Source organism: Globicephala melas, chromosome Y, assembly GCF_963455315.2.
Source record: "Globicephala melas chromosome Y, mGloMel1.2, whole genome shotgun sequence".
In the NCBI taxonomy this organism is placed as follows: domain Eukaryota; kingdom Metazoa; phylum Chordata; class Mammalia; order Artiodactyla; family Delphinidae; genus Globicephala; species Globicephala melas.
The window spans coordinates 4,574,978-4,598,711 of NC_083336.1; the positions used below are offsets into that span (position 1 = coordinate 4,574,978).

General features: G+C 43.3%; 1 protein-coding gene and 1 pseudogene across 1 annotated transcript in view; one reads left to right on the top strand and one right to left on the bottom strand.

Moving 5' to 3' along the window:
- The window catches only part of LOC132594640 (H(+)/Cl(-) exchange transporter 4-like), a 72,376-nt gene that overhangs the window by 33,665 nt on the left and 14,977 nt on the right, over window positions 1–23,734 (top strand). Inside the window, exons 2-4 of the mRNA XM_060293117.1 lie at window positions 10,207–10,361; window positions 14,739–14,838; window positions 19,035–19,222. Coding sequence (XP_060149100.1) covers window positions 10,218–10,361; window positions 14,739–14,838; window positions 19,035–19,222 — 432 coding nt within the window. The 5' untranslated portion in view covers window positions 10,207–10,217. The remainder of the gene's footprint in view (window positions 1–10,206; window positions 10,362–14,738; window positions 14,839–19,034; window positions 19,223–23,734) is intronic.
- LOC132594652 (U4 spliceosomal RNA) lies at window positions 13,196–13,318 on the bottom strand (annotated as a pseudogene).

A 23,734-nucleotide genomic window follows, 5' to 3' on the forward strand; every position in this document is an offset into this window, starting at 1 on the left:
TCTATAGATTCAATGCAATCCCTATCAAACTACCACTGGCATTTTTCACAGAACTAGAACAAAAAATTTCGCAATTTGTATGGAAACACAAAAGACCCCGAATAGCCAAAGCAATCTTGAGAACAAAAAAAGGAACTGGAGGAATCAGGCTCCCTGACTTCAGACTATACTACAAAGCTACAGTTATCAAGACGGTATGGTACTGGCACAAAAACAGAAAGATAGATCAATGGAACAGGATAGAAAGCCCAGAGATAAACCCATGCACATATGGACACCTTATCTTTGATAAAGGTGGCAGTAATGTACAGTGGAAAAAGGACATCCTCTTCAATAAGTGGTGCTGGGAAAACTGGACAGGTACATGTAAAAGAATGAAATTAGAACACTCCCTAACACCATACACAAAAAAAAGCTCAAAATGGATTAAAGACCTAAATATAAGGCCAGAAACTATCAAACTATTAGAGGAAAACATAGGCAGAACACTCTATGACATAAATCACAGCAAGATTCTTTCTGACCCACCCCCTAGAGTAATGGAAATAAAAACAAAAATAAACAAATGGGACCTAATGAAACTTCAAAGCTTTTGCACAGCAAAGGAAACCATAAACAAGACCAAAAGACAACCCTCAGAATGGGAGAAAATATTTGCAAATGAAGCAACTGACGATTAATCTCCAAAATTGACAAGCAGCTCATGCAGCTCAACAACAAAAAAACAAACAACCCAATCCAAAAATGGGCAGAAGACCTAAATAGACATTTCTCCAAAGAAGATATACAGACTGCCAACAAACACATGAAAGAATGCTCAACATCATTAATCATTAGAGAAATGCAAATCAAAACTACAATGAGATATCATCTCACACCAGTCAGAATGGCCATCATCAAAAAATCTAGAAACAATAAATGCTGGAGAGGGTGTGGAGAAAAGGGAACCCTCTTGCACTGCTGGTGGGAATGTGAATTGGTTCAGCCACTATGGAGAACAGTATGGAGGTTCCTTAAAAAACTACAAATAGAACTACCATATGACCCAGCAATCCCACTACTGGGCATATACCCTGAGAAAACCGAAATTCAAAAAGAGTCATGTACCAAAATGTTCATCGCAGCTCTATTTACAATAGCCCGGAGATGGAAACAACCTAAGTGCCCATCATCGGATGAATGGATAAAGAAGATGTGGCACATATATACAATGGAATATTACTCAGCCATAAAAAGAAACGAAATTGAGCTATTTGTAATGAGGTGGATAGACCTAGAGTCTGTCATACACAGTGAAGTAAGTCAGAAAGAAAACGACAAATACAGTATGGTAACACATATATATGGAATTTAAGAAAAAAAAATGTCATGAAGAACCTAGGGGTAAGGCAGGAATAAAGACGCAGACCTCCTAGAGAACGGACTTGAGGTTATGGGGAGGGGGAAGGGTGAGCTGAGACAGGGCAAGAGAGAGTCATGGACATATACACACTAACAAACGTAGTAAGGTAGATAGCTAGTGGGAAGCAGCCGCATGGCACAGGGATATTGGCTCGGTGCTTTGTGACAGCCTGGAGGGGTGGGATAGGGAGGGTGGGAGGGAGGGAGACGCAAGAGGGAAGACATATGGGAAAATATGTATATGTATAACTGATTCACTTTGTTATAAAGCAGAAACTAACACACCATTGTAAAGTAATTATACCCCAATAAAGATGTTAAAAAAAAAAAAGAATAAGGAAAAAAAAAAATAAATAAATAAAAAAGAAAAAAAAAAATAACCAGAAACCAATCCCAATGAAACACAGGTATATGATTTACCTGATAAAGAATTCAAAGTAAATTGTCATAAAGATGCTCAACAAGCTCAGGAAAACAATCCATGAATAAAACGAGCATTTTAACAAAGAGATAGAAAATATAAAAAAGAAACAAATTTTGGAGCTGAAGAATATAATAGTAGAACAGAAAACCTCACTTGAGGTGTTCAACAACAGACTTGATGGAACAGAAGAAAGAATCAGTGATCTCAAAAGCAGGTAACTGGAAATTATCCAATCAGAGGACCAAAAAAAAAAAAAAGAGTGAAGAAAGCCTAAGGGACTTAAGGGACTCCATCAGGTGAAAAAGTACATGTATATGGGAGTCTCAGAAGAAGAAGAAGAGAAAGAAAAGGGCAGAAAGCTTATTTAAAGAAATAATGACAGAAAACTTACCAAATCTGGGAAGGAAAATGGACATCCAGATCCAAGAAACCAAAAAAATTCTGTAAAAGATGAATGAAAGAAGTCCACACTGAGTCACATTGTAATCAAACTGTCAGGAGTCAAAGATAGAACTGTGAAAGCAACAAGAGAAATCCACTCATGTCATACAAAGACTCCCCCATAAGACTGTCAGTGGATTTCTCAGCAGAACCTTTGCAGGCCATAAGAGAGTGGGATGACATATTCAAAGTGCTGGGGGAAAAAAAAAAAAAAGAAACCCCAGCTAACCAGGAATTCTATATCTGGCAAAACTGTCCTTAAAAAAATCAAGGATAGATAAAGACTCCCAGATAAACAAAAGCTGAGGGAGTTCATCACCACGGAGACTTGCCTTAGGAAATGCTAAAGGGAGTCCTTTGAGGTGGAATGAAAGGATGCTAAACAGCAACACAAAAACATTTGAAAGTCTAAAGCTCGCTGGTAATCATATGGACAAATACAGAATACTGTAATGCTGCAGTGGAGGTGTGTAAATCAGTGAATTCTTGTATAGAAGTTAAAAAAATAAAGTATAAAAAAGAACTATACCTATAAAAAATGTTAACAGGTGCACAATATAAAATATGTAACTCATGACATCAATAATATAAAATGTGTATGGGGGGAGAGGTAAAAGTGTAGAGTTTCTGTATGTGATTGAAGTAAGTTGTTATCAACTTAAAGTAAATTTTTATCACTATGTTTTATGTAAGCCCCATGGTAACCACAAGAAAATACTTATAGAAGATACACAAAAGAAAATGAAAAGGAATCAAAGCATGTACCTACCAAAGAAAAAAATCAAATGAAACACAAAGGAAAACAGTAAGAAAGGAAAAGAGGAACAAAAGAGCTACAAGACAGGCAGAAAACAATGAACAAAATGGCAGTAGTAAGATCTTTCTTATCAATAATTATTTTAAATGTAAATGGATTAAACTCCCTAATCAAAAGACTTCACGTGGCTGAATGGATTAAAAAAAAACCAAGATCCAACTCTATGCAGGCTGTAAGAGACTCACTTTAGAATTAAGGACAAATAGAAGCTGAAAGTGAAAGGATAGAAAAAGATATTCCATACAAATGACAACCAAGAGAGCAAGATGGCCAGAAGAAACAGAGGACTTGAACAGTGGTATAGATCAAGTGGACCTAACAGACATTTGTCGAATGTTCCACCCAACAGTAGCAGAATACACATTCTTCTCAAGCACACACAACATTCTCCAGGATAGATCTCATGTTATGTCAACAGAATAAGTCTCAACAAATTTAAGAAGATTGAAATTATACCAGCTATGCTCTCTGATCACAATGGAATGAAACGATAAATCAGTGGAAGGAAAATAGGAAAGTTCACAAACATATGGAAATGAAACAACGCACTCTTGAACAACCAGTGGGTCATAGAAGAAACCAAAAGGAAAATTAGAAAATATCTTGAGACAAATGAAAACAAAAACACAGCATACCAAAACTTATGGGATGCAGCAAAAGCAGTATTAAGAGGGAAGTTTATAGTGATAAACACCTACATTTAAAAAGAAGATTCTAAATAAACAACCTGACTTTACACCTCAATGACCAAAAAAAGAACAAACTAAGCCCAAAGTTAGCAGAAGGAAGGACATAATAGTGATTAGGGGAAATAAATGAAATACAGAATAGAAAAGCAGTTGAAAAATCAATGAGACTAAGAGTTGGTGTTAACATCAATTTTTTGTTAAATAGCCCCATCTTTTTTTAAAGGTCAACAAAATTGACAAAGCTTTAGCTAGACTAAGAAAAAAAAGGAGAAGACTCAGATAAAATCGGCAATGAAGGAGGAGACATTGCAACTGATGCCACAAAAATAAGAAGGATTATAAGAGACTCCTATAAGGAGTTATATGCCAGGAAACTGGATAATCTAGAAAAAAATGATAAATGCCTAGAACTATACAACCTGCCAAGACTGAATAATGAAGAATAGAAAATGTGAACAGACCTGTAACTAGTAAAGAGGTGGACTTTGTGATAAAAAAGCCTCCCAACATAGAAAAGCCCAGGACCAGATGGTTTCATTGGTGAATTCTATCAAATTTTTAAAGAAGAATTAATTCAGTTTCTTTTCAAACTCTTCTAAAAGAAATTGAAGAAGAGGGAACACTTCCAGACTCTTTTATGAAGCCAGCATTACCCTGATACCAAAGCCAGAAAAAGACACTACAAGAAAATAAAATTGGAGACCAGTATCCCTGATGAGTATAGATGCAAAAATCCTCAACAAAATACTACAAACTGAATTCAACAGCATATTAAAAGGATCTTACACCATGACCAAATGGGATTTATCACTAGGTGCCATGATGGTTCAACATCTGAAAATAAACCCATGTGATACACTACATTAACAGAATGAAGAATAAAAATTACATAATCATCTCAATAGATGCAGAAAAAACATTTGACAAAATTCAACACCCTTTCGTGATTAAAAACATTCAACAAGCTAGGATAGCTTGTTGAATATGAAAAGCCCACAGCTACCCTCATACTCTATAGATCCTCTCTTGCCTTTAAGGATTGGATAAAAGACCTAGGTGTCCTTTGTGTCTTCCAAAGTCCCTGTGTAAATATGGTTGTGTAAGAGAGATGCTCTTTCTTCAGGATGGTCACCTCCAGTGTGAAGTTCGATTCCATCCTGTCTCTGTTGCCAGCTGTGTTATCTGTTGCTGCAACTAAGTTAGTTGTCCTCCCTTGCAACTAACTTAGCCATCTTCATTTCTTCTCTCCCTTGGAGCCCACGTAAATCATACCTGTTAAACATTGTTATGATGCTGCTACATGACAACCTTTTCAAAAAAACCCGGTGGCTTAAAACAATAATCATTCATTTTTCTCACGGTCTGCAGGTCAGCTGGGTGGTTTGATTGGGTCAAAGCCAGCTGCTCTTGGCTGGGCTCACTCATGAATCTGTGCTTGGTGAGCCTGGATGATCTAGGATGGCCTCAGTTGAGATGACCCACCTTGACTCCCTGTGGTCGCTCATCTTCCAGCATCTAGCCTGGCTTCTGCTCATGGCAGAAGGCCCAGGAAGAAAGCAGAGGCCACGTCGCCTTTGGGGTCTAGACTCAGTACATGCATGCTGTCACTTCCACTGCATGTCCCAAGGCCCAGCCCTGATTCAGGAGCTGGAGAAATAGACTCTACCTCTTAATGAAGAGGAGCCGCAAGGTCCCACTGAAAATGCTGTAGATGCAGGGACAGGTAGAGAATCTGAGCTGGTTCTGTGTTCAGTCCACCGTGTAGATCGGGAGTCAGCAAACGTTTTCTGTAAATGGCCAAATAGTAAACATTTGAGGCTTTGGGGGGCCATTTGGCCTTTGTCATAACTACTCAACTGTGCCGTTGCGATGTGAAAGCAGCCATAGACAATATGTGGAGTGGGCATGGCTGTGTTCCTCTAGAACTTATTTACAAAGTCAGGCAGCAGGCCGGATTTAGCCCACAGCCTGCAGTTTGCTGTGCTCTGACCTCGACGATCCAGACCAAGTAGGAATCTCAGATGCAGGATCTAGGATGCTGTCCTTCCTGAAATCATAAGCAGAGGTGTCATCTGCCAGCAGAAGTGCTCTTATTGGCGAGAAGAAATAAAACCAGGTGAGAGGAGCAAGGGCTCCCCTCTAAGGTGCAGATGACTATAGTTGACCCTTGAACAACGTGGGAGTTAGGGACACTGACCCCCAGCGCAGTCGAAAAGCCGCATCCTGCTCTCACTGCCTCAAAACCAAAGGAATTGATGAATGACTCACCCAAGGGCAGGAAGCTGAAACAGTCTGGATAGAATCAGGACTCAAACCCTAGTTCTTGTGATTCTACATATTGGGCTCTCTAATCGAACACAAACTTTTCCCCTCACGTAGGTAAAGATCTGTAAAATGAAAATACAGGTATGATATTTATCGAACTAAATCCACGTATAAGTGGACCCACCCAGTTCAAACCTGGGTTGTTCAGGGGTCAGCAGTCTTTGCATCCCTTTGGGTGCTGTATTGAACTTACACAGGTTAAGTTTATTTCTCATCAAGTCCCTGGAGTTCATTCCTTTTTGTTCCTGTGTTTGGCTGGATTCTCATTTCCTATCCATCTATATCTCCCAGGGGATCCCAGATAGAATTCTTTCCATTTTTCTTTTCTTAAAGTTTTTGGCCATGCCACACAGCTTGCAGGATCCTACTTCCTTGACCAGGGTTCGAACCCCTGCCCTCAGCAGTGAAAGTGCTGAGTCCTAACCACTGGACCACCAGGGAATTCCCTCTTTCCGTTATTTCTGACCTGGATGCCCTCTTCTTACGCTTCTGGTCCTCCTGTCTTTCTTAACCCGAGCTTCAGAAGTGAAGTCACCACCTCCTTCTGGGCCCCCAGGGAAAGCCTCCAATTAGATCTACGGATTAGATCATGTTTATTTTCCTTTACCAATTATGCGTCTGATTATCAGGACGATGACATGCTCCACCAAAGTTTAAAGATACATTTGTTCTCCAGAGTGACTTTTTGTTTCAATCATTATTGCCTGGAGTTGTTGCTTGACTAGAGATTTGGTTAAATTTCAGGTAACATGAACTTCTTCTTTTTTTTTTTTTTTTGCGGTACGCGGGCCTCTCACTGTTGTGGCCTCTCCCGTTGTGGAGCACAGGCTCCGGACGCGCAGGCTCAGCGGCCATGGCTCACGGGCCCAGCCGCTCCGCGGCATGTGGGATCTTCCCGGACCGGGGCACGAACCCGTGTCCCCTGCATCGGCAGGCGGACTCTCAACCACTGCGCCACCAGGGAAGCCCATGAACTTCTTTTTAATAGAATGTCCAGGTCTCTGCAATTCTTCGATCTGCTGGCTCGGGTTTTCTTACACGGGCTACCCATTGTGGGTCAGCAGCCTGCCATCTTCTTTTTCCCCTCAGAGATTTTCTTTACCGCATAAAATACAAGGCTATTACCATCTTGTTTTTCTAGAAATGAAAATGAAATCTTTGCTTTCTAATTTTATTCCTTCCCTTTTATTATTGGTTGCCACTGACTTCTGCAATATGATTCTTCCCTGGACATTAATCAGTGGGTATAGTTTTCAGCTTGACATGGCTCAGACTTCAAACTTTTAAAGTAGCAAAGTTGCATAGACAGTCAATAAATCAATAACTATCGCCATTTTATTGCTTGTAAGGTGATTACTCCACTTTGCCTGTAGCGACTTTTCAATATGATCAAAATGCAGTTTTGTCAGGTCGTGGTTGAGTCCTCCAGATATAAAAATACATAAAGCAATTGAGAGAAGCCTGTGCTCAAATATTTTAATAACTACCCTGCACTTCTTTAACCATCTTATTCCGGCACTTTTGTGGTTCCCGTCCTATAATTCAAATTTCCATGCTCTTTGCCAAAGAAATTTTGGTTTAGTGTTTATTCCAACCTCTTGTCTTTGTAAGAGTGTATTATTTTTCTTGCTAACTGGTGGTGAACATTGGTCCTGCTGCAAAGCGTTTTCTCTGTGTCTGATTATTTCCTGTGTGATCTGTAAATCAGGTTCTGATGGTGGTGTAACATGGAAGATGACTTGGTTTATTTGAGATTGTTTTCCAGACAATGGGAGGCGGAATAATAGGAGCGGAATTATTATCTTAGGCAGGAAAGGAAGAAATACTCCACTTTGCTTACTGCCCTGGCAGCAGGCACCCTTTTGACTGTATTTTAAGGAAAATTAGAAGTGAGGGCCTGCACTCAGGGCTGCTTGCCCGGGGCAGTGTGCTGCCAGCCTGGTATGGCTCTTTGTCTTAGTCTGTTCCTGCTGCTATAACAAAATACCACAGACTGGATGGCTTATAAACAACAGACATTTATTCCTCACAGTTCGGGAGGCTGGCAGTCTGAGATCAGGGTGCCAGCATGGTCAGGTGATGGTTCTTTTTCCAGTCACAGATTTCCTATTGTGTCCTTACATGGTGGAAGGGGCAGAGGAGCTCCCTGGGGCCTCTTTTATAAGGGCACTAGTCCCATTCTTGAAGGTACTGCCCTTATGACCCAGTCACCTCCCAAAGACCCCATCTTCTAATACCATCTTTTGGGGGTTAGGCTTTCAATGTATGAATTTGGGTGGGGAGACACACATGTTCAGACCATAGCATGGCTCACGTGGCAGGTTGTCCTGCCTCCTTGTCATCCCCATGGCATCCCCCCTGCCCCCAGTGCAGAGGACCACTCCCTCTGTGGATCACCTTGGCTCCCACCAGTGAGTTAAGTCTTAGCATTTTCACTCTGCTGTTGCTGTACGTCTCGAGTATTCGCAGAGGTTGTCTGCCTCAGTGGTCCGCTTTATCTCCCAGGAGAACCGGTTACTGGTTTGACTACAGTGATTTGGTTTTGAGTGGTATGCCTCAACCCTGTTTCCCCCAGGCCTCTCATGTTGATGCCCTGCTTTTGCAGAAGGTGAGGTTTTCCAGAAATGGTTATAGTTGACCCTCATTATGAGCGGTTGGTTCCGTATTTGTGAATTTGCCTGCTCACTAAAATGTATTTGTAACATCCAGAGCAATACATGGGGTGCTTGCCCAGTCATTCGCACAGTGCACGTGCAGAGCCTCAAAAAGTTTGAGTTGCCAGGAATGCACGATCCCAGCTAAGGTTGGAGAAATTGGTGCTCTGCCGTCTTGTTTCAGTGCCCAGACCAGAAACAAGCGTTCTTTTCACAGTCTCTTTAGTGCCATATTTTTCGCATTTTTGTGCTTTTTTTATTGGTAATTTTGCCGTTTGCAGCGGCCTTGAAATGCAGGGCAGGAGTGTCTGTAGTGTTTCGAGAAGCCTTCTGTCTGTAGCCTTCACGAGAAGGCTGTGCTGGGCCTCATGGAGAGAATATGTTTGTTAGACAAGCTTCCTGCAGCGTGAGTAACAGTGCTGTTTGGCTATGAGTTCAGTGGATGAACCAACGATATATATTTGATAAGGTGTCTTTAAACAGAAACACACAAAACAAGGTTGTATATTGATTGGTTGCTGAAGATGTTCTGACCAGAGGCTCGAAGGAACCTATCCGTGTAATTTCTCTTGGGGACGGTGATTTAGTACTCACTAATTAGGTGGCCATGGTGACTTTATAGCACAAAACTACCACAAATAATAAGAAAGTAACATTTGTCAGAAACAGACTCACAGACTTAGAGAATGAACTTACGGTTACTGAGGGGAAGGGTGGAGGAAAGGGATAGTTAGGGAGTTGGGGATTGACATGTACACCTGCTGTATATAAAATAGGTAACCAACAAGGACCTACTGTGTAGCACAGGGAACTCTGCTCAATATCCTGTAACAACCTAAATGGGAAAAGAATTGGAAAAAGATACATGTATATGTATAACTGAATCATTTTGCTGTACACCTGAAACTATCACAACATTGTTAATCAACTATACTCCAATATAACATAAAGATTTAAAAAAAAAAATTAACGTTTGTGTCTCCCCAAAATTCATATGTTGAAACCTAATCCCCAATGTGATGGTGTTGGGAGGAGGGGCCTTTGGGAGGTGATGAGGTCATGAAAGCTGAGTCCTCATGGATGGGATTAGTGACCTTATAAAAGAGACCCCAGAGAGCTCCACCAGATGAGGACACAGTGAGTAGATGGCCATCTGTGAACAGGAAGTGGGCTCTCACCAGACACTGAATCTCTAAGTAAGTGCCTTGATCTTGGACTTCACAGCCTCCGGAACTGTGAGAAATAAATGTGTGTTGTTGATGAGCCACCCAGTCTGTGGTATTTTTGTTACAGCAGCCTGTGCTCACTAAGACAGACTGTATGTATCTTTCATCACAGCAGAGGTGCCTATGCTGAAATGTCTTTCCTGTGCAAAAAAATAGCACACGTGGATTGTTCTGCCAGGTCTGTGCAGATGTTCTGCTCACGTTTTTAACGACAGGTTTTCTCTCCCAGGTGTAAGTAGCATGGTCAATGCAGGAGCGATGAGTGGCTCTGGAAACCTGATGGATTTCCTTGACGAGCCGTTCCCTGATGTGGGGACGTATGAGGACTTCCACACCATCGACTGGCTGAGGGAGAAGTCACGGGACACCGACAGACACAGAAAGGTACATGCTCTTCATAAGGACACTGTGAGGGGAATCCCTTCGGAGGGCTGGGCCATGCTTCTATCGGACAGTCACTGAGCTAGAGCTTGGGTTCATGTGTCATGTGCTGAGCTAGGTTCTAGAGAAGAGAAGGGCTAGTGGGAGAGGCAGAGATGTGGACAGGTAATTCTAATACCAGGTGCTTTGGGTGGAAGGCTATGTCATACAGAGGTGTGGTGTGGAGGGCAAGGAGTGGGGCTCTGGAACCAGACAGATTGGGTGCATCCTGACTTTGACATCTTTAGGTTGGCTGACTTCTGGGGTGCCATTTCTGGACCCCATCTTCTCATCTGTAAGGATGGAGTTAATTATACCAGAAGATTAAATCGGGCTCTATGTGTATGAAAGCACATATTACAGTGCCTGGCCTCTAGTAGGCAGTCAATATATATTTTTATGGGCTGCAGTAAGGTTATGTATCAAGTGCTGTGGGATCATTTAGGAGGGATGGTTAGGGAGGGAGTTTTTAGAGGGGGTGCGATCTCAGTGGGGTCTTGAAGGATGACTAAGAATTTGCCAGGCAGAGGAAGGGGAAAGGATTCTCATCAGGAGTGGCTTTTTTAGGTCACAGAGGCATGAAATACCGTGGCACATTTAGGCAGTTCAAGGAGCTCTAAGGTTTGGTGGCAGATTCACGGAAGGGGAGGACTAGAGATGAGTCCGGCCACGTGGGCGATGGGGCCACATTGGGAACCACTGAGTAGACCATGAAGAGGAGTTTAGATTTCCTTTTTTTTTTTTAAGATTTATTTTATTATTTTAAAATTTTATTTATTTTTGGCTGCGGCGGGTCTTAGCAGCAGCACACGGGATCTTCGTTGAGACATGCGGGATCTTTTCGTTGTGGCGCGTGGGCTTCTCTCTAGTTGTGGTGGGTGGGTTTTCTCTCTCTACTTGTGGCTCACAGGCTCCAGGGTGCGTGGGCTCTGTAATTGTGGTCTGTAGTTGTGGCACACGGGCTGCAGAGCACGTGGGCTCTGTAGTTTATGGCACGTGGGCTCAACTAGAGTTGAGGTGCACCAGCTCAGTAGTTGTGGTGCGTGGGCTTAGTTGCCTCACAGCATTTGGGATCTTAGTTTCCTCACCAGGGATCGAACCTGTGGCCCCTGCATTGTAAGGTGGACTCTCCACCACAGGACCACCAGGGAAGTCCCTGGATTTCCTGTTTACTTATTTATTTATTTGTTTGTTTATTTTTGGCTGTGTTGGGTCTTCATTGCTGCACGTGGGCTTTCTCTAGTTGTGGCGAGCGGGGGTTCCTCTTTGTTGTGGTGCGCTGGCTTCTCATTGAGGTGGCTTCTCTTGTTGTGGAACATGGGCTGTAGGCGCACGGGCTTCAATAGTTGCGGTGTGTGGGCTCAGTAGTTGTGGCTCGTGGGCTCTAGAGTACAGACTCAGTAGTTGGGGTGCACGGGCTTAGCTGCTCTGCAGCATGTGGGATCTTCCTGGACCGGGGCTCGAACCCGTGTCTCCTGCAATGGAAGGTGGATTCTCAACCGCTGTGCCACCGGGAAAGCCCTGGATTTCGTTTTCATGGCCACAGGATACAAGAGAGATGCACTGCCAGGGGAGAAACAGGAAGCTTGGAAATGAGCTCAGGAGAAAGAGAAGAAGATCTGACAGAGGGCAGTGAAGTGCCGATGGAGAGAGGCTTGGGGTCCAGATCCTTCACAGGAGCCGTTGCCAGGATGGAGGTGGGCAGTGGGGCCAGGATGACGCCCTGGCTGTGGTCAGAAGAGGGTGATGCCTTGGATGATGAGAGGAGGGAAAGGGGACGCGGCAGATTTCAGGGGGAGGCCACTGAGTTCGGTTTCAGGCGCTGTGAGTTTGAACTGTTTGTCCAGCCTGTGGCTGGAGCGGGTAGGCAGGCGAGAGAAGCCTGTGCAGTTCAAGGGCAGGGTCAGGGCTGTTGGTGGAGCGTGAGGGGTCCTTGGCATGCGACTGGGTGCTGAAGCTTTAGAAGCGGCCCAGGTGGCCTGGGTCTGGAGAGAGAGGTCAGGAGCAGTTGGGCCCCAGAGCAGTGCCAGAGTTAGTGGGTTCTGGGGGGCAGGCTGGGGCTCAGTGACGGATGCTTAGCGGAAGCAGATAGAGGTGAAGGAGGGCAGCCAGCAGAGTGGCCACAAGTGAAAGGCGGGAGAGAGTGGCGAGGACGGGGCTCCCTCCACGGAGGGGTCAAGTCGGAGACGAAGCAGCCGTGAGGGGGCCGTCGGCGACCGAGGGCGAGCAAATCCAGCGCAGCGCGTGTCCGCTCAGCGCCGGTTCCTTGGCTCGCAGCCTCGCCCGCACGTGCGCATGCTCTATATGGCTGCTCCTGTGCTACAACAGCAGAGTCCAGTAGTTGCCACGGAGACCATCTGACCTGCCGAACTGAAAATATTTACCTTCTGTCTCTTTACAGAAAATGTTTGCCAGCCCTTGCTCTAAAGGGTTATGAGGGGAATGATGATCTCAGGAATGTAGGTTTCTGTTAACACAGGGAGGCAAACGGGTGCTCTTACAATGTGTTTAGATGTAACCATCTGCCTGGAAAGCGTGATCCAGGCTGGCTCATTCAGCCTTCTTGCTGTTAATCAAAACTACAGTGAGGTATCACCGCACACTGGTCAGAATGGCCATCATCAAAAAATCTACAAACAACAGTGCTGGAGCGGGTGTGGAGAAAAGGGGACCCTCCTACACTGTTGGTGGGAATGTAAGTTGATACAGCCAGTATGGAGACCAGTATGGAGGTTCCTTAAAAAACTGAAATTAGAGTTATCACGTGATCCGGCAATCCCACTCCTGGGCATGTATCCAGAGAAAACTCTAACTTGAATATATACATGCACTCCAATGTTCATAGCAGCGCTATTTACAATTAGCAGTAATCATGCCTCGGATAAACCTCATTGGCTATGATACTGCCACTGCACAAAGCTAACAGCACTATTGACAATAGCCACGACATGGAAGCAACCTAAATGTCCACTGACAGAGGAATGGATAAAGAAGGTGTGGTACACGTATACAACGGAATATTACTCAGCCATGAAAAAGAATGAAATAATGCCACTTGCAGCAACATGGATGGACCTAGAGATTATCATACTGAGTGAAGTAAGTCAGAGAAAAACAAATATCATATGATGTTGCTTATATGTGGAATCTAAAAAACTGGCACAAGTGAACTTATTTACAAAACAGAAACAGACTCACAGACATAGAAAACCAACTTATGGTTACCAAAGGGGAAAGAGGGTGGGGGAGGGATAAATTAGGAGTTCGGATGAACAGATACACACTACCGTATATAAAATGGATAAACAATAAGGTCCTACTGTATAGCACAGGGAACTATATTTAATATTTTGTAATAACCTATAATGGAAAAGAATCGGGAAAAGAATATATAGGTATAACTGAATCACTTTGCTGTACACCTGAAATTAACATTGTAAATCAATTATACTTCAGTTAAAAAAAGAAAGCTCTTGGGACTTCCCTGGTGGTGCAGTGGTTAAGAATCCACCTGCCAATGCAGGGGACATGGGTTTGAGCCCTTGTCTGGGAAGATCCCACATGCCGCGGAGCAACTAAACCCGCGTGCCACAGCTACTGAGCCTGCGCTCTAGAGCCCACGAGCCACAGCTACTGAGCCCATGTGCCACAACTACTGAAGCCCACACGCCTAGAGCCTGTGCTCCGCAACAAGAGAAGCCACTGCAATGAGAAGCCCATGCACCTCAACGAAGAGTAGGCCCTGCTCGCCACAACTAAGAGAAAGCCCGCGCACAGCAACGAAGACCCAACGCAGCCATGAAGAAAGGAAGGAAAGGAAGGAAGGAAGGAAGGAAGGAAGGAGGGAGAGAGGGAGGGAGGGAGGAGGGAGGGAGGAAGAAATGAAGAAAGAGAAGGAAAGTTCGTTCTTGTTGTTAACATGTAGCTTGGAAAATGAAAGAAGGAATTGAAGTCTTTGTCGAAGAGGGTCTTTTGTGAACAGACCTTACGATTTAGGCTAAAATAATGATTTGTATTCAAAACGGTGACACCGAAGTGATGTCTTCCTTCAGAATGGCTTTGAAATAATCAAAGATCACATCACACTTAGTGAGGTTTTTTTAAGTAAGTGAACTTTTTTGGATTCTTTGGAGACTACCATGGCATCTTTCTAGCTCTGTGAACTAGAAAGCCCATTTAACCACTGTGCTAGGTAACTGAAAGAGTCACGTTAGCGGCAGTCTAGTTGCTTCATTATATTCGTTTTCTCAATCACCGTGTTTCCTGAGGAAACAGTTTCAGAGAAGGAAGCCTGAATTGGAAAGTGTATCCACATCAGCTCCGATGTCTTTCTGCTTCTAGATAACCAGCAAAAGCAAGTCGTCCATATGGGAGTTCATCAAGAGCTTGCTGGACGCCTGGTCGGGATGGGCGGTGATGCTGCTCATCGGCCTGCTGGCAGGTACGTGGAGTGTTTCTCTTGTACTTCAGGCAAGGGGGCTGTTACTTGAAATACCTAAGGGCACAGTACACGACGATACACGTAACATAAATCTATCATCAGTAAAGCAAAAAGACCCCAAGGCATGGACAGGCCCAGGTACGGTCATTGGAGCGCAGTACCGAGAAGGCGGGTTGGCCCTTTCCACACTGTACAAAGGTTTACCGCCATGCTGGATTTTATTGAAAACACACCTTCTATAGTACTTGGCCACGTAGAAGGCGAGAAAGGACGGGAACATGTTGGTCTCTAAAAATAAAACATATGAGACTGGCCTTTACTAACACCGGCAGGCCCTGAGATGAATTGTAAACATCGAGAGATGCTCACGGTAACGCGAGACACCACAGGGTCTGAGGTAGGCCCGGGGCGGGGGGGTGCCTCCAGCCCATGGGTTGTTCTGACCCTCAGGGACTCCGTGTCCTTCATTTTTATAATCCCAGCACCATGTTTGTGAGCAGTAGCTGTTTACAGAATGAATGAATGAGTATCTGGAGGGGACACCTCCCCTTTTCATAGAAAATGCACAGCCCTCCATGGAAATTGTTTCCTGAAACTTACTTGCCTTTAGGAGGCTGTGAAGGTTAATGTCTAAGGAGAAAAAAATTTGATCATGCTGAAGAGATTCCCTTAAGAAACTCCCCCTGTCTGTAGTAACACACTAGTTCTGCTTATAGGACTGATCAGAGAATGGCTGTGTGATACAGGTTGAATATAGTACGTACTCGCAGAGCACCTGCGGGGCATAGGGTAAAATTTTGTGATTAGAGGACTTTGATTTCTGGCTGCCCTGTCACTCGTTACATCTACAGTGGTAAGAGGGGCCTGGTTGCCGGGGAGGGGCTCCCTCTGCCTGGCATGTCCTAAAGGGCCCAGGAGAGTGCTGAAGGGGCAGTCCTCTCCTTCCGGCCACAGCAGCTACCCACCCATTCCGCCCATCCTGTCCTTCTCCTCCCAGTGGCACTCCCGGTATATATTGGGAGCAGTGCTGGGAGGGAATTCGAGTTCATGGACATATGGCGTTTTGCCACCCATTCGTTTGGCTCTATGAAGTCCTTTAAAGGTAGGTGGGGTGGGGGGAGGGCGGGGAGGGTAGTTTGCTGCGAACTTCAATGTCTTTCTTTAGAATAGATTTATAAAACTGTACCCTGTGTTATTCTTGGCTCCTGGGAAGGAGGGATGAATACGGGAAATGAAGGAATCAGAGTAGATGTCTTGGCGTCCTGCTGGAGTCACACAGCATAGATTTATCAACTGATCTCAGAGCCCTGTCGGGCTATCTTTAGCAAGTCAGATACCGACCATCGGGCTTCACTGTTAATCCGATTTCCATCAGTTCTTTCAGGAAGAATCACCTGGGGAATTAAAAAAAAATTCTGCTGCCCAGGCTTCAATTAAATAGTAGCTCCCTGGAGATGACACCCTATCATTGAGTAAAGCCCCCTTTCCCCTGTGATTCTGATATGCAGCCAGGGGTGAGGACTGCTGGAGAAGGGCGATCCCATGGTCACATCAGCAGATGAGTATAGGAGGGAGGCAAGAAAGAGATGATCTTGGCAGTGAAGGTGGCGAAAGTGTTCTTTTGATCTGGATGAAGGAAAAGCCAGAAAACTGCCCCATTCACCTTCCCGTTCCCCAGTGGCGAGCCCCAGGGGTCCCACTGTCTGGCTTGTCACCTCCGTAGTGGCAGGCAGCCCGGCATTATATTCCGACGCCCAAGACGGAGAGGCCCAAGCTGCGGCTCCTCTGCAGGGCGTTAACCAGGAGTTACCACTGGGTGTCGCTGTTGTTCCACACAGGGCAGTTTTTGTTCCAATGTCGTCATCTGCTTGAGGTGTTCTCTGACCACCTTTTCTAAAAGCACGTCTCCCTCTCTGAGCCTCGTCGCCCTCGCCCACTATATGTATGTATGTGTGTGTGTACGTAACAGCTTTATTGAGATATAACTCACATACCATACAGTTCACCTAAAGTGTACAACTTGGTGGTTTTTAGCGTATTCACAGTTTTGCAACCATCACCAAGGCCAATTTTAGAACATTTTCATCAGCTCCCAAAGAACCTTCCTACCCTTTAGCTATCAGCCCCAGTGCCCCTAGCCTCCGCTCAGTCCTGGGCAACCGCTAATCTACTTGCTGTCTCTGTAGATTTGCCTACTCTGGACATTTCATAAAATGGAAGCATACAATATATGGTCTTTTGTGACTGGCTTCTTTTACAGCATAACGTTTCCAAGGTTCATCCATGCTGTCGCATGTGTCAGCGCTTCATTCCTTTTTGTTGCCATTGTAGGTGGACCACATTTTCTTTCTCCATTCAGCAATTGATGGGCATATGGGTTGTTTCCACTCTTCGGCTTTTGTGAATATGCAGTTGTGAACATTTACGTACATGTCTTGTGTTGGGTGTATGTTTTCATTTCTCGTGGGCAGATGCCTAGGAATGGAAGTGTTTGGTCAGGTGGTGACTCCTTGTTTAACTTTTTGAGGACGTGTCCGACTGTTCTCCTGCACCATCGTAGGAAATGGCTGCCATTGGAACGTGCTGTATTCTCCTCTCTAGCACCTACCACCTTCTGTTGGAGCCCCTCATTTACTTACTTATTCAATCTAGTGTCTTCTCGCACAAGCTGAGATTCCACGAAGGCAGGGACCTGAGTTTGCTTTGTTCACTGCTGTACCCCAGGGTGTGGAACAGTACGTGGCATGTAGTACGTAGGTGCTCAATAAATAGCCCTTGAGTGAATGGATGGACCTGAGTTTCCTGATTTTCATTCGTTTGTTGCTCTCATTCATTCAACATGGATATATAGTTCCAGCTATGTACCTGACGTGAATACAATGGCCCTTGCCCACTTAAAGGGGACACAGGGTCTAGACACCTGGCTTGATCCCCACCGTGGCACACAAACCAGACAAGAGACTCCCCCCACCCTTATAGACTAGTTGGAGTGTGTGTGTGTGCATGTGAGGGGTGTGTGTGTGTGTGTGTGTGTGTATGCACATATATATAAATACTGATCATATCAGGATGTGATAGGTATGGTGATGGGGAGTGCCTGGGAAGTATACTTAGCCCAGACTTAGGAAATCAGGGGAGGCTTCCTGAAGGAGGTGATATAAATGCCAGCATCTGGAAGATAAATAGGAGCTTGCCGGGTTGGGGGAGGACAGTGCTATCTGAGGCGGTGCAGAGAGGAGGGCCTGGTGTGCCAAGGAACACTGTGCGTGGGATTCGTGATGGAGAGAGAGGAGCCTGGAGAGAAACGTGGGAACGGCGGTCAGAGCCTGCACGCTGCTGAGGATTCGGGTGTTCTGGCTAGAACAGTGGGCGACTGCTGATGGAACCAGGAGAGTGGCAAGGCCAGGTCGCCTGAGGCTGGCATATGGCTGCCTTTGGGAATTGATGTTCTAATAAGGACCCAGTAAAACTGTGAAAAGTTTGGTAGCGCAAAGGTATTCCCTGCCTTTGTAAAAGACTGGAATGGGTTATTCTAGAAAGAGACCTAAAATGGCCTTCTCTGACCCACTGCACACTCGATTTTATCCCACTCCTATCGGCCTTTCAAGTAGTTATTTACTTATGTAGCTCCTCAGTCCTTTATCCATAATTTTTTAAAAATCCAGAAAGTTCTAACAAGTGAGATTTTTCAAGCTGGATTCCATTTGATGGCAAAACTTTATTTCAATGACAAGGCAGTTATAAATGGTTTTGTCTCCATTTTGTCTGAATTGTCAGGTTTCCTGGAGGATATTCATGTGTGTGATGCCAGCATCCTGCCCCAGAAGCCGCTGAGGGGGTTACGTGATTTATAGGGTGTAGGTACCCTGTTTCTAAGATTCGGAGGGCTGGTTCTGAAAGCTGCTCGGCCCCAGGGGCTTGCGGTGGGGGTCAGCGCTGCAGGTCTCTCCCTCCCACCCTATCGAAGACCCCCGAGGACAGCGTATCATTGGCCTTTGTGTCTCACTGGGCTGGGCACCACTTTTGCCACACCTGGTGCCCTGCCACTCGCTCAGGTGACCTCAAGACTGAAGAAAGAGGCTTCCTGGGTGCGTGGCAGCCCGGGGCACGGGCATCTTCGCCTCGCCCTCTGGGCGCACGTGCTGCCCTGGCCCATGCCTGCCGTCCCTCTGAGTGGCTCTCGCTGCTTCTTCCAGGCACCCTGGCCAGGGTCATCGATCTCGCCGTCGACTGGATGACAGACCTGAAGGAGGGCATCTGCCTGTCCGCCTTCTGGTACACCCATGAGCAGTGCTGCTGGACTTCCAATGAGACCACGTTTGAGGACAGGGACAGGTGTCCCCTGTGGCAGAAGTGGTCGGAGCTGCTGGTGAAACAGTCGGAGGTGGGTGCAGGGGCGGGTCCTGGCTGGGAGCCCCATGGCTGGTGTGGGGGGACGTCCGAGCTCTCACCTTGCAGTGTCTCTCCTGACCGTCGTTGTGGCTACTACGAGTGCCACTTGGCTTTTTCTAGCTCTAGGGTTCAAACTTCACTTGGAAAATCCTTTTCCACTATTTCGTGTGCACTATGTATGTATTTTCTTTAAAGCCTTTTGTTTGGCTTTATTTTTCTTACTGAGAGAGATCTCTTGATCATGCTGAAGAAATAGGGTTGATTTTTATCCCTTCTGATTGAGAAGAAAAGTTTTTTAATAACAGATTTAGTAAGACATGATCCATATTCCGTGGGGCGTACCCATTAACGGGTACAATGCGATGGCTTTTAGGATATTCACAGAGTTGTGCCACCATCACCTCGATCTAATTTTAGAACTGTTTTTTTTTAACATTTTTTTTTATTCAAACAGAAAGTCGCAAAAATTATAATTATCCTCATCAGTTCACTCAGTCCCATGTTATTAATTTTTTCATCTTGGTCTTTTGTTAGCACTTTTATGAATTCATCAGTTTGCCATTAGAGTTCTGAAAATGCTTATTCATTCAGTTCAGCAGTATAGTCAATTACCAGAAACCTGTACTTGTCAGAGCCTTTTCCATGAATTCCTTGAAGATGAAACCCTTTTATAGGAACATTTTTGCAAAAGCATCAGAGTATACCCAGAACTGTCTGTAAATGACAAAAGACTTAAAAATGGCCATGGTTAAAGATTTGATGAAAGTTCATAATAATGCAGTTGACAAAGAAATTTAGTTATTTCTGAGATATACGTTTTAAAGTAATAACTAGAATTATGACTTATAACATTATACCAGGGCATATAAGATTTTTAGAATTTCATGTAATGTCTGAAACATTTATATTAACATATTTCCATACAAATAACCCAAAGAAAGTTTAGTATTAGTTTCTTTTTTTTTTTATACAACACGTTCTTATGAGTCATCAGTTTTATACACATCAGTGTATGCATGTCAATCCCAGTCGCCCAGTACAGCACACCACCATCCCCACCCCACCGCGGTTTTCCCCCCTTGGTGTCCATATGTTTGTTCTCTACATCTGTGTCTCAAATTCTGCCCTGCAAACCGGTTCATCTGTACCATTTTTCTAGGTTCCACATACATGCGTTAATATACGATATTTGTTTTTCTCTTTCTGACTTACTTCACTCTGTATGACAGTCTCTAGATCCATCCACATCATCCACATCTAAACATGACTCAATTTCGTTCCTTTTTATGGCTGAGTAATATTCCATTGTATTCTTTATCCATTTTTATGGCTGAGAAATATTTCATTGTATTCTTTATCCATTCTTTATCCATCTTCTTTATCCATTTGTCTGTCAGTGGGCACTTAGGTTGCTTCCATGACCTGGCTGTTGTAAATAGTGCTGCAATGAATACTGGGATGCATGTGTCTTTTTGAATTATGGCTTTCTCTGGGTATATGCCCAGTAGTGGGTTTGCTGGATCATATGGTAATTCTATTTTTAGTTTTTTAAGGAACCTCCATACTGTTCTCCATAGTGGCTGTATCAATTTACATTCCCACCAACAGTGCAAGAGGGTTCCCTTTTCTCCACACCGTCTCCAGCATTTGTTGTTTGTAGATTTTCTGATGATGCCCATTCTAACTCGTGTGAGGTGATACCTCATTGCAGTTTTGATTTGCATTTCTCTAATAATTAGTTATGTTGATCAGCTTTTCATGTGCCTCTTGGCCATCTGTATGTCTTCTTTGGAGAAATGTCTATTTAGGTCTTCCGCCCATTTTTGGATTGGGTTGTTTGTTTCTTTAATATTGAGCTGCATGAGCTGTTTATATATTTTGGAGATTAATCCTTTGTCCATTGATTCATTTGCAATATTTTCTCCCATTCTGAGGGTTGTCTTTTCATCTTGTTTATGGTTTCATTTGCTGTGCAAAAGCTTTTAAGTTTCATTAGGTCCCATTTGTTTATTTTTGTTTTTATTTCCATTACTCTAGGAGGTGGATCAAAAAAGATCTTGCTGTGATTTATGTCAAAGAGTGTTCTTCCTTTGTTTTCCTCTAAGAGTTTTATAGTGTCCAGTCTTAACATTTAGGTCTCAAATCTATTTTGAGTTTATTTTTATGTATGGTGTTAGGGAGTGTTCTAATTTCATTCTTTTACATGTAGCTGTCCAGTTTTCCCAGCACCACTTATTGAAGAGACTGTCTATTCTCCATTGTATATCTTTGCCTCCTTTGTCGTAGATTAGTTGACCATAGGTAGGTTTATCTCCGGGCTTTCTATCTTGTTCCATTGATCTGTGTTTCTGTTTTTGTGCCAGTACCATATTGTCTTGATTACTGTAGTTTTTTAGTGTAGTCTGAAGTCAGGGAGTCTGATTCCTCCAGCTCCATTTTTTTCTGTCAAGACTGCTTTGGCTATTCGGGGTCTTTTGTGTCTCCATACAAATTTTAAGATGATTTGTTCTAGTTCCGTAAAAAATGCCATTGGTAATTTGATAGGGATTGCATTGAATCTGTAGATGGCTTTGGGTAGTATGGTCATTTTCACAAAATTGATTCTTCCAATCCAAGAACATGATATATCTCTCCATCTGTTGGTATCATCTTTAGTTTCTTTCATCAGTGTCTTATAGTTTTCTTCATACAGGTCTTTTGTCTCCCTAGGTAGGTTTATTCCTAGGTATTTTATTCCTTTTGTTGCAGTGGTAAATGGGAGTGTTTCCTTAATTTCTCTTTCAGATTTTTTCATCATTCGTGTATAGGAATGCAAGAGATTTCTGTGCATTCATTTTGTATCTTGCAACTTTACCAAATTCATTGATTAGCTCTAGTAGTTTTCTGGTGACAGTTTTACATCTTCTTTTCCGATTTGTATTCCTTTTGTTTCTTTTTCTTCTCTGATTGCCATGGCTAGGACTTCCAAAACTATGTTGAATAAGAGTGGTGAGAATGTACATTCTTGTCTTGTTCCTGATCTTAGAGGAAATGCTTTCAGTGTTTCACCATTGAGAATGATGTTTGCTGTGGGTTTGTCATATATGGGCTTTATTATGTTGAGGTAGGTTCCCTCTATGCCCACTTTCTGGAGAGTTTTATCGTACATGGGCGTTGAATTTTGTCAAAAGCTTTTTCTGCATCTATTGAGATGATCATATGGTTTTTATTCTTCAATTTGTTAATACAGTGAATCACATTGATTGATTTGCGTATGTCGAAGAATCCTTGCATCCCTGGGATAACTCTCACTTGATCATGGTGTATGATCCTTTTAATGTGTTGTAAGATTCTATTTGCTAGTATTTTGTTGAGGATTTTTGCATCTATATTCATCAGTGATATTGGCCTCTAATATTCTTTTTTTGTAGTATCTTTGTCTGCGTTTGATATCAGGGTGATGGTGGCCTCATAGAATGAGTTTGGGAGTGTTCCTTCCTCTGCAATTTTTTGGAAGAGTTTGAGAAGGATGGCTCTTCCCTAAATGTTTGACAGAATTCACCTGTGAAGCCATCTGGTCCTGGACATTTGTTTGTTGGAAGGTTTTTAATCACAGTTTCAATGTCATTACTTGTGATTGGTATGTTCATATTTTCTATTTCTTCCTGGTTCAGTCTTGGAAGTTTATACCTTTGTAAGAATTTGTCCATTTCTTTCAGGTTTTCCATTTTATTGGCATAGAGTTGCTTTTAGTAGTCTCTTAGGATGCTTTGTATTTCTGCAGTGTCTGTTATAACTTCTCCTTTTTCATTTCTAAATTTATTGATTTGAGTCCTCTCCCTCTTTCTTGATGAGTCTGGCTAATGGTTTAGCAATTTTGTTTGTCTTCTCAAAGAACCAGCTTTTAGTTTTATTGACCTTTGCTATTGTATTCTTTGTTTCTATTTCATTGATTTCTGCTCTGATCTTTATGATTTCTTTCCTTCTGCTAACTCTGGGTTTTGTTTGTTCTTCTTTCTCTAGTTCCCTTAGGTTTAACATTAGATTGTTTATTTGAGATGTTTCTTGTTTCTTGAGGTAGGCTTGTATAGCTATAAACTTCCCTCTTAGAACTGCTTTTGCTGCATCCCATAGGTTTTGGATCATCGTGTTTTCATTGTCATTTGTCTCTAGGTATTTTTTGATTTCCTCTTTGATTTCTTCAGTGATCTCTTGGTTATTTAGTAACGTCTTGTTTAGCATCCATGTATTTGTGCTTTTTACTTTTTTTCCCCTGTAATTCATTTCTAATCTCATAGCCTTGTGGTCAGAGAAGATGCTTGATATGATTTCAGTTTTCTTAAATTTACTGAGGCTTGATTTGTGACCCAAGATGTGATCTATTCTGGAGAATGTTTCATGCACACTTGAGAAGAAAGTGTAATCTGCTGTTTTGGGATGGAATGTCCTATAAATATCAATTAAATCTATCTGGTCTATTGTGTCATTTAAAGCTTCTCTTTCCTTATTTATTTTCTTTTTGGAT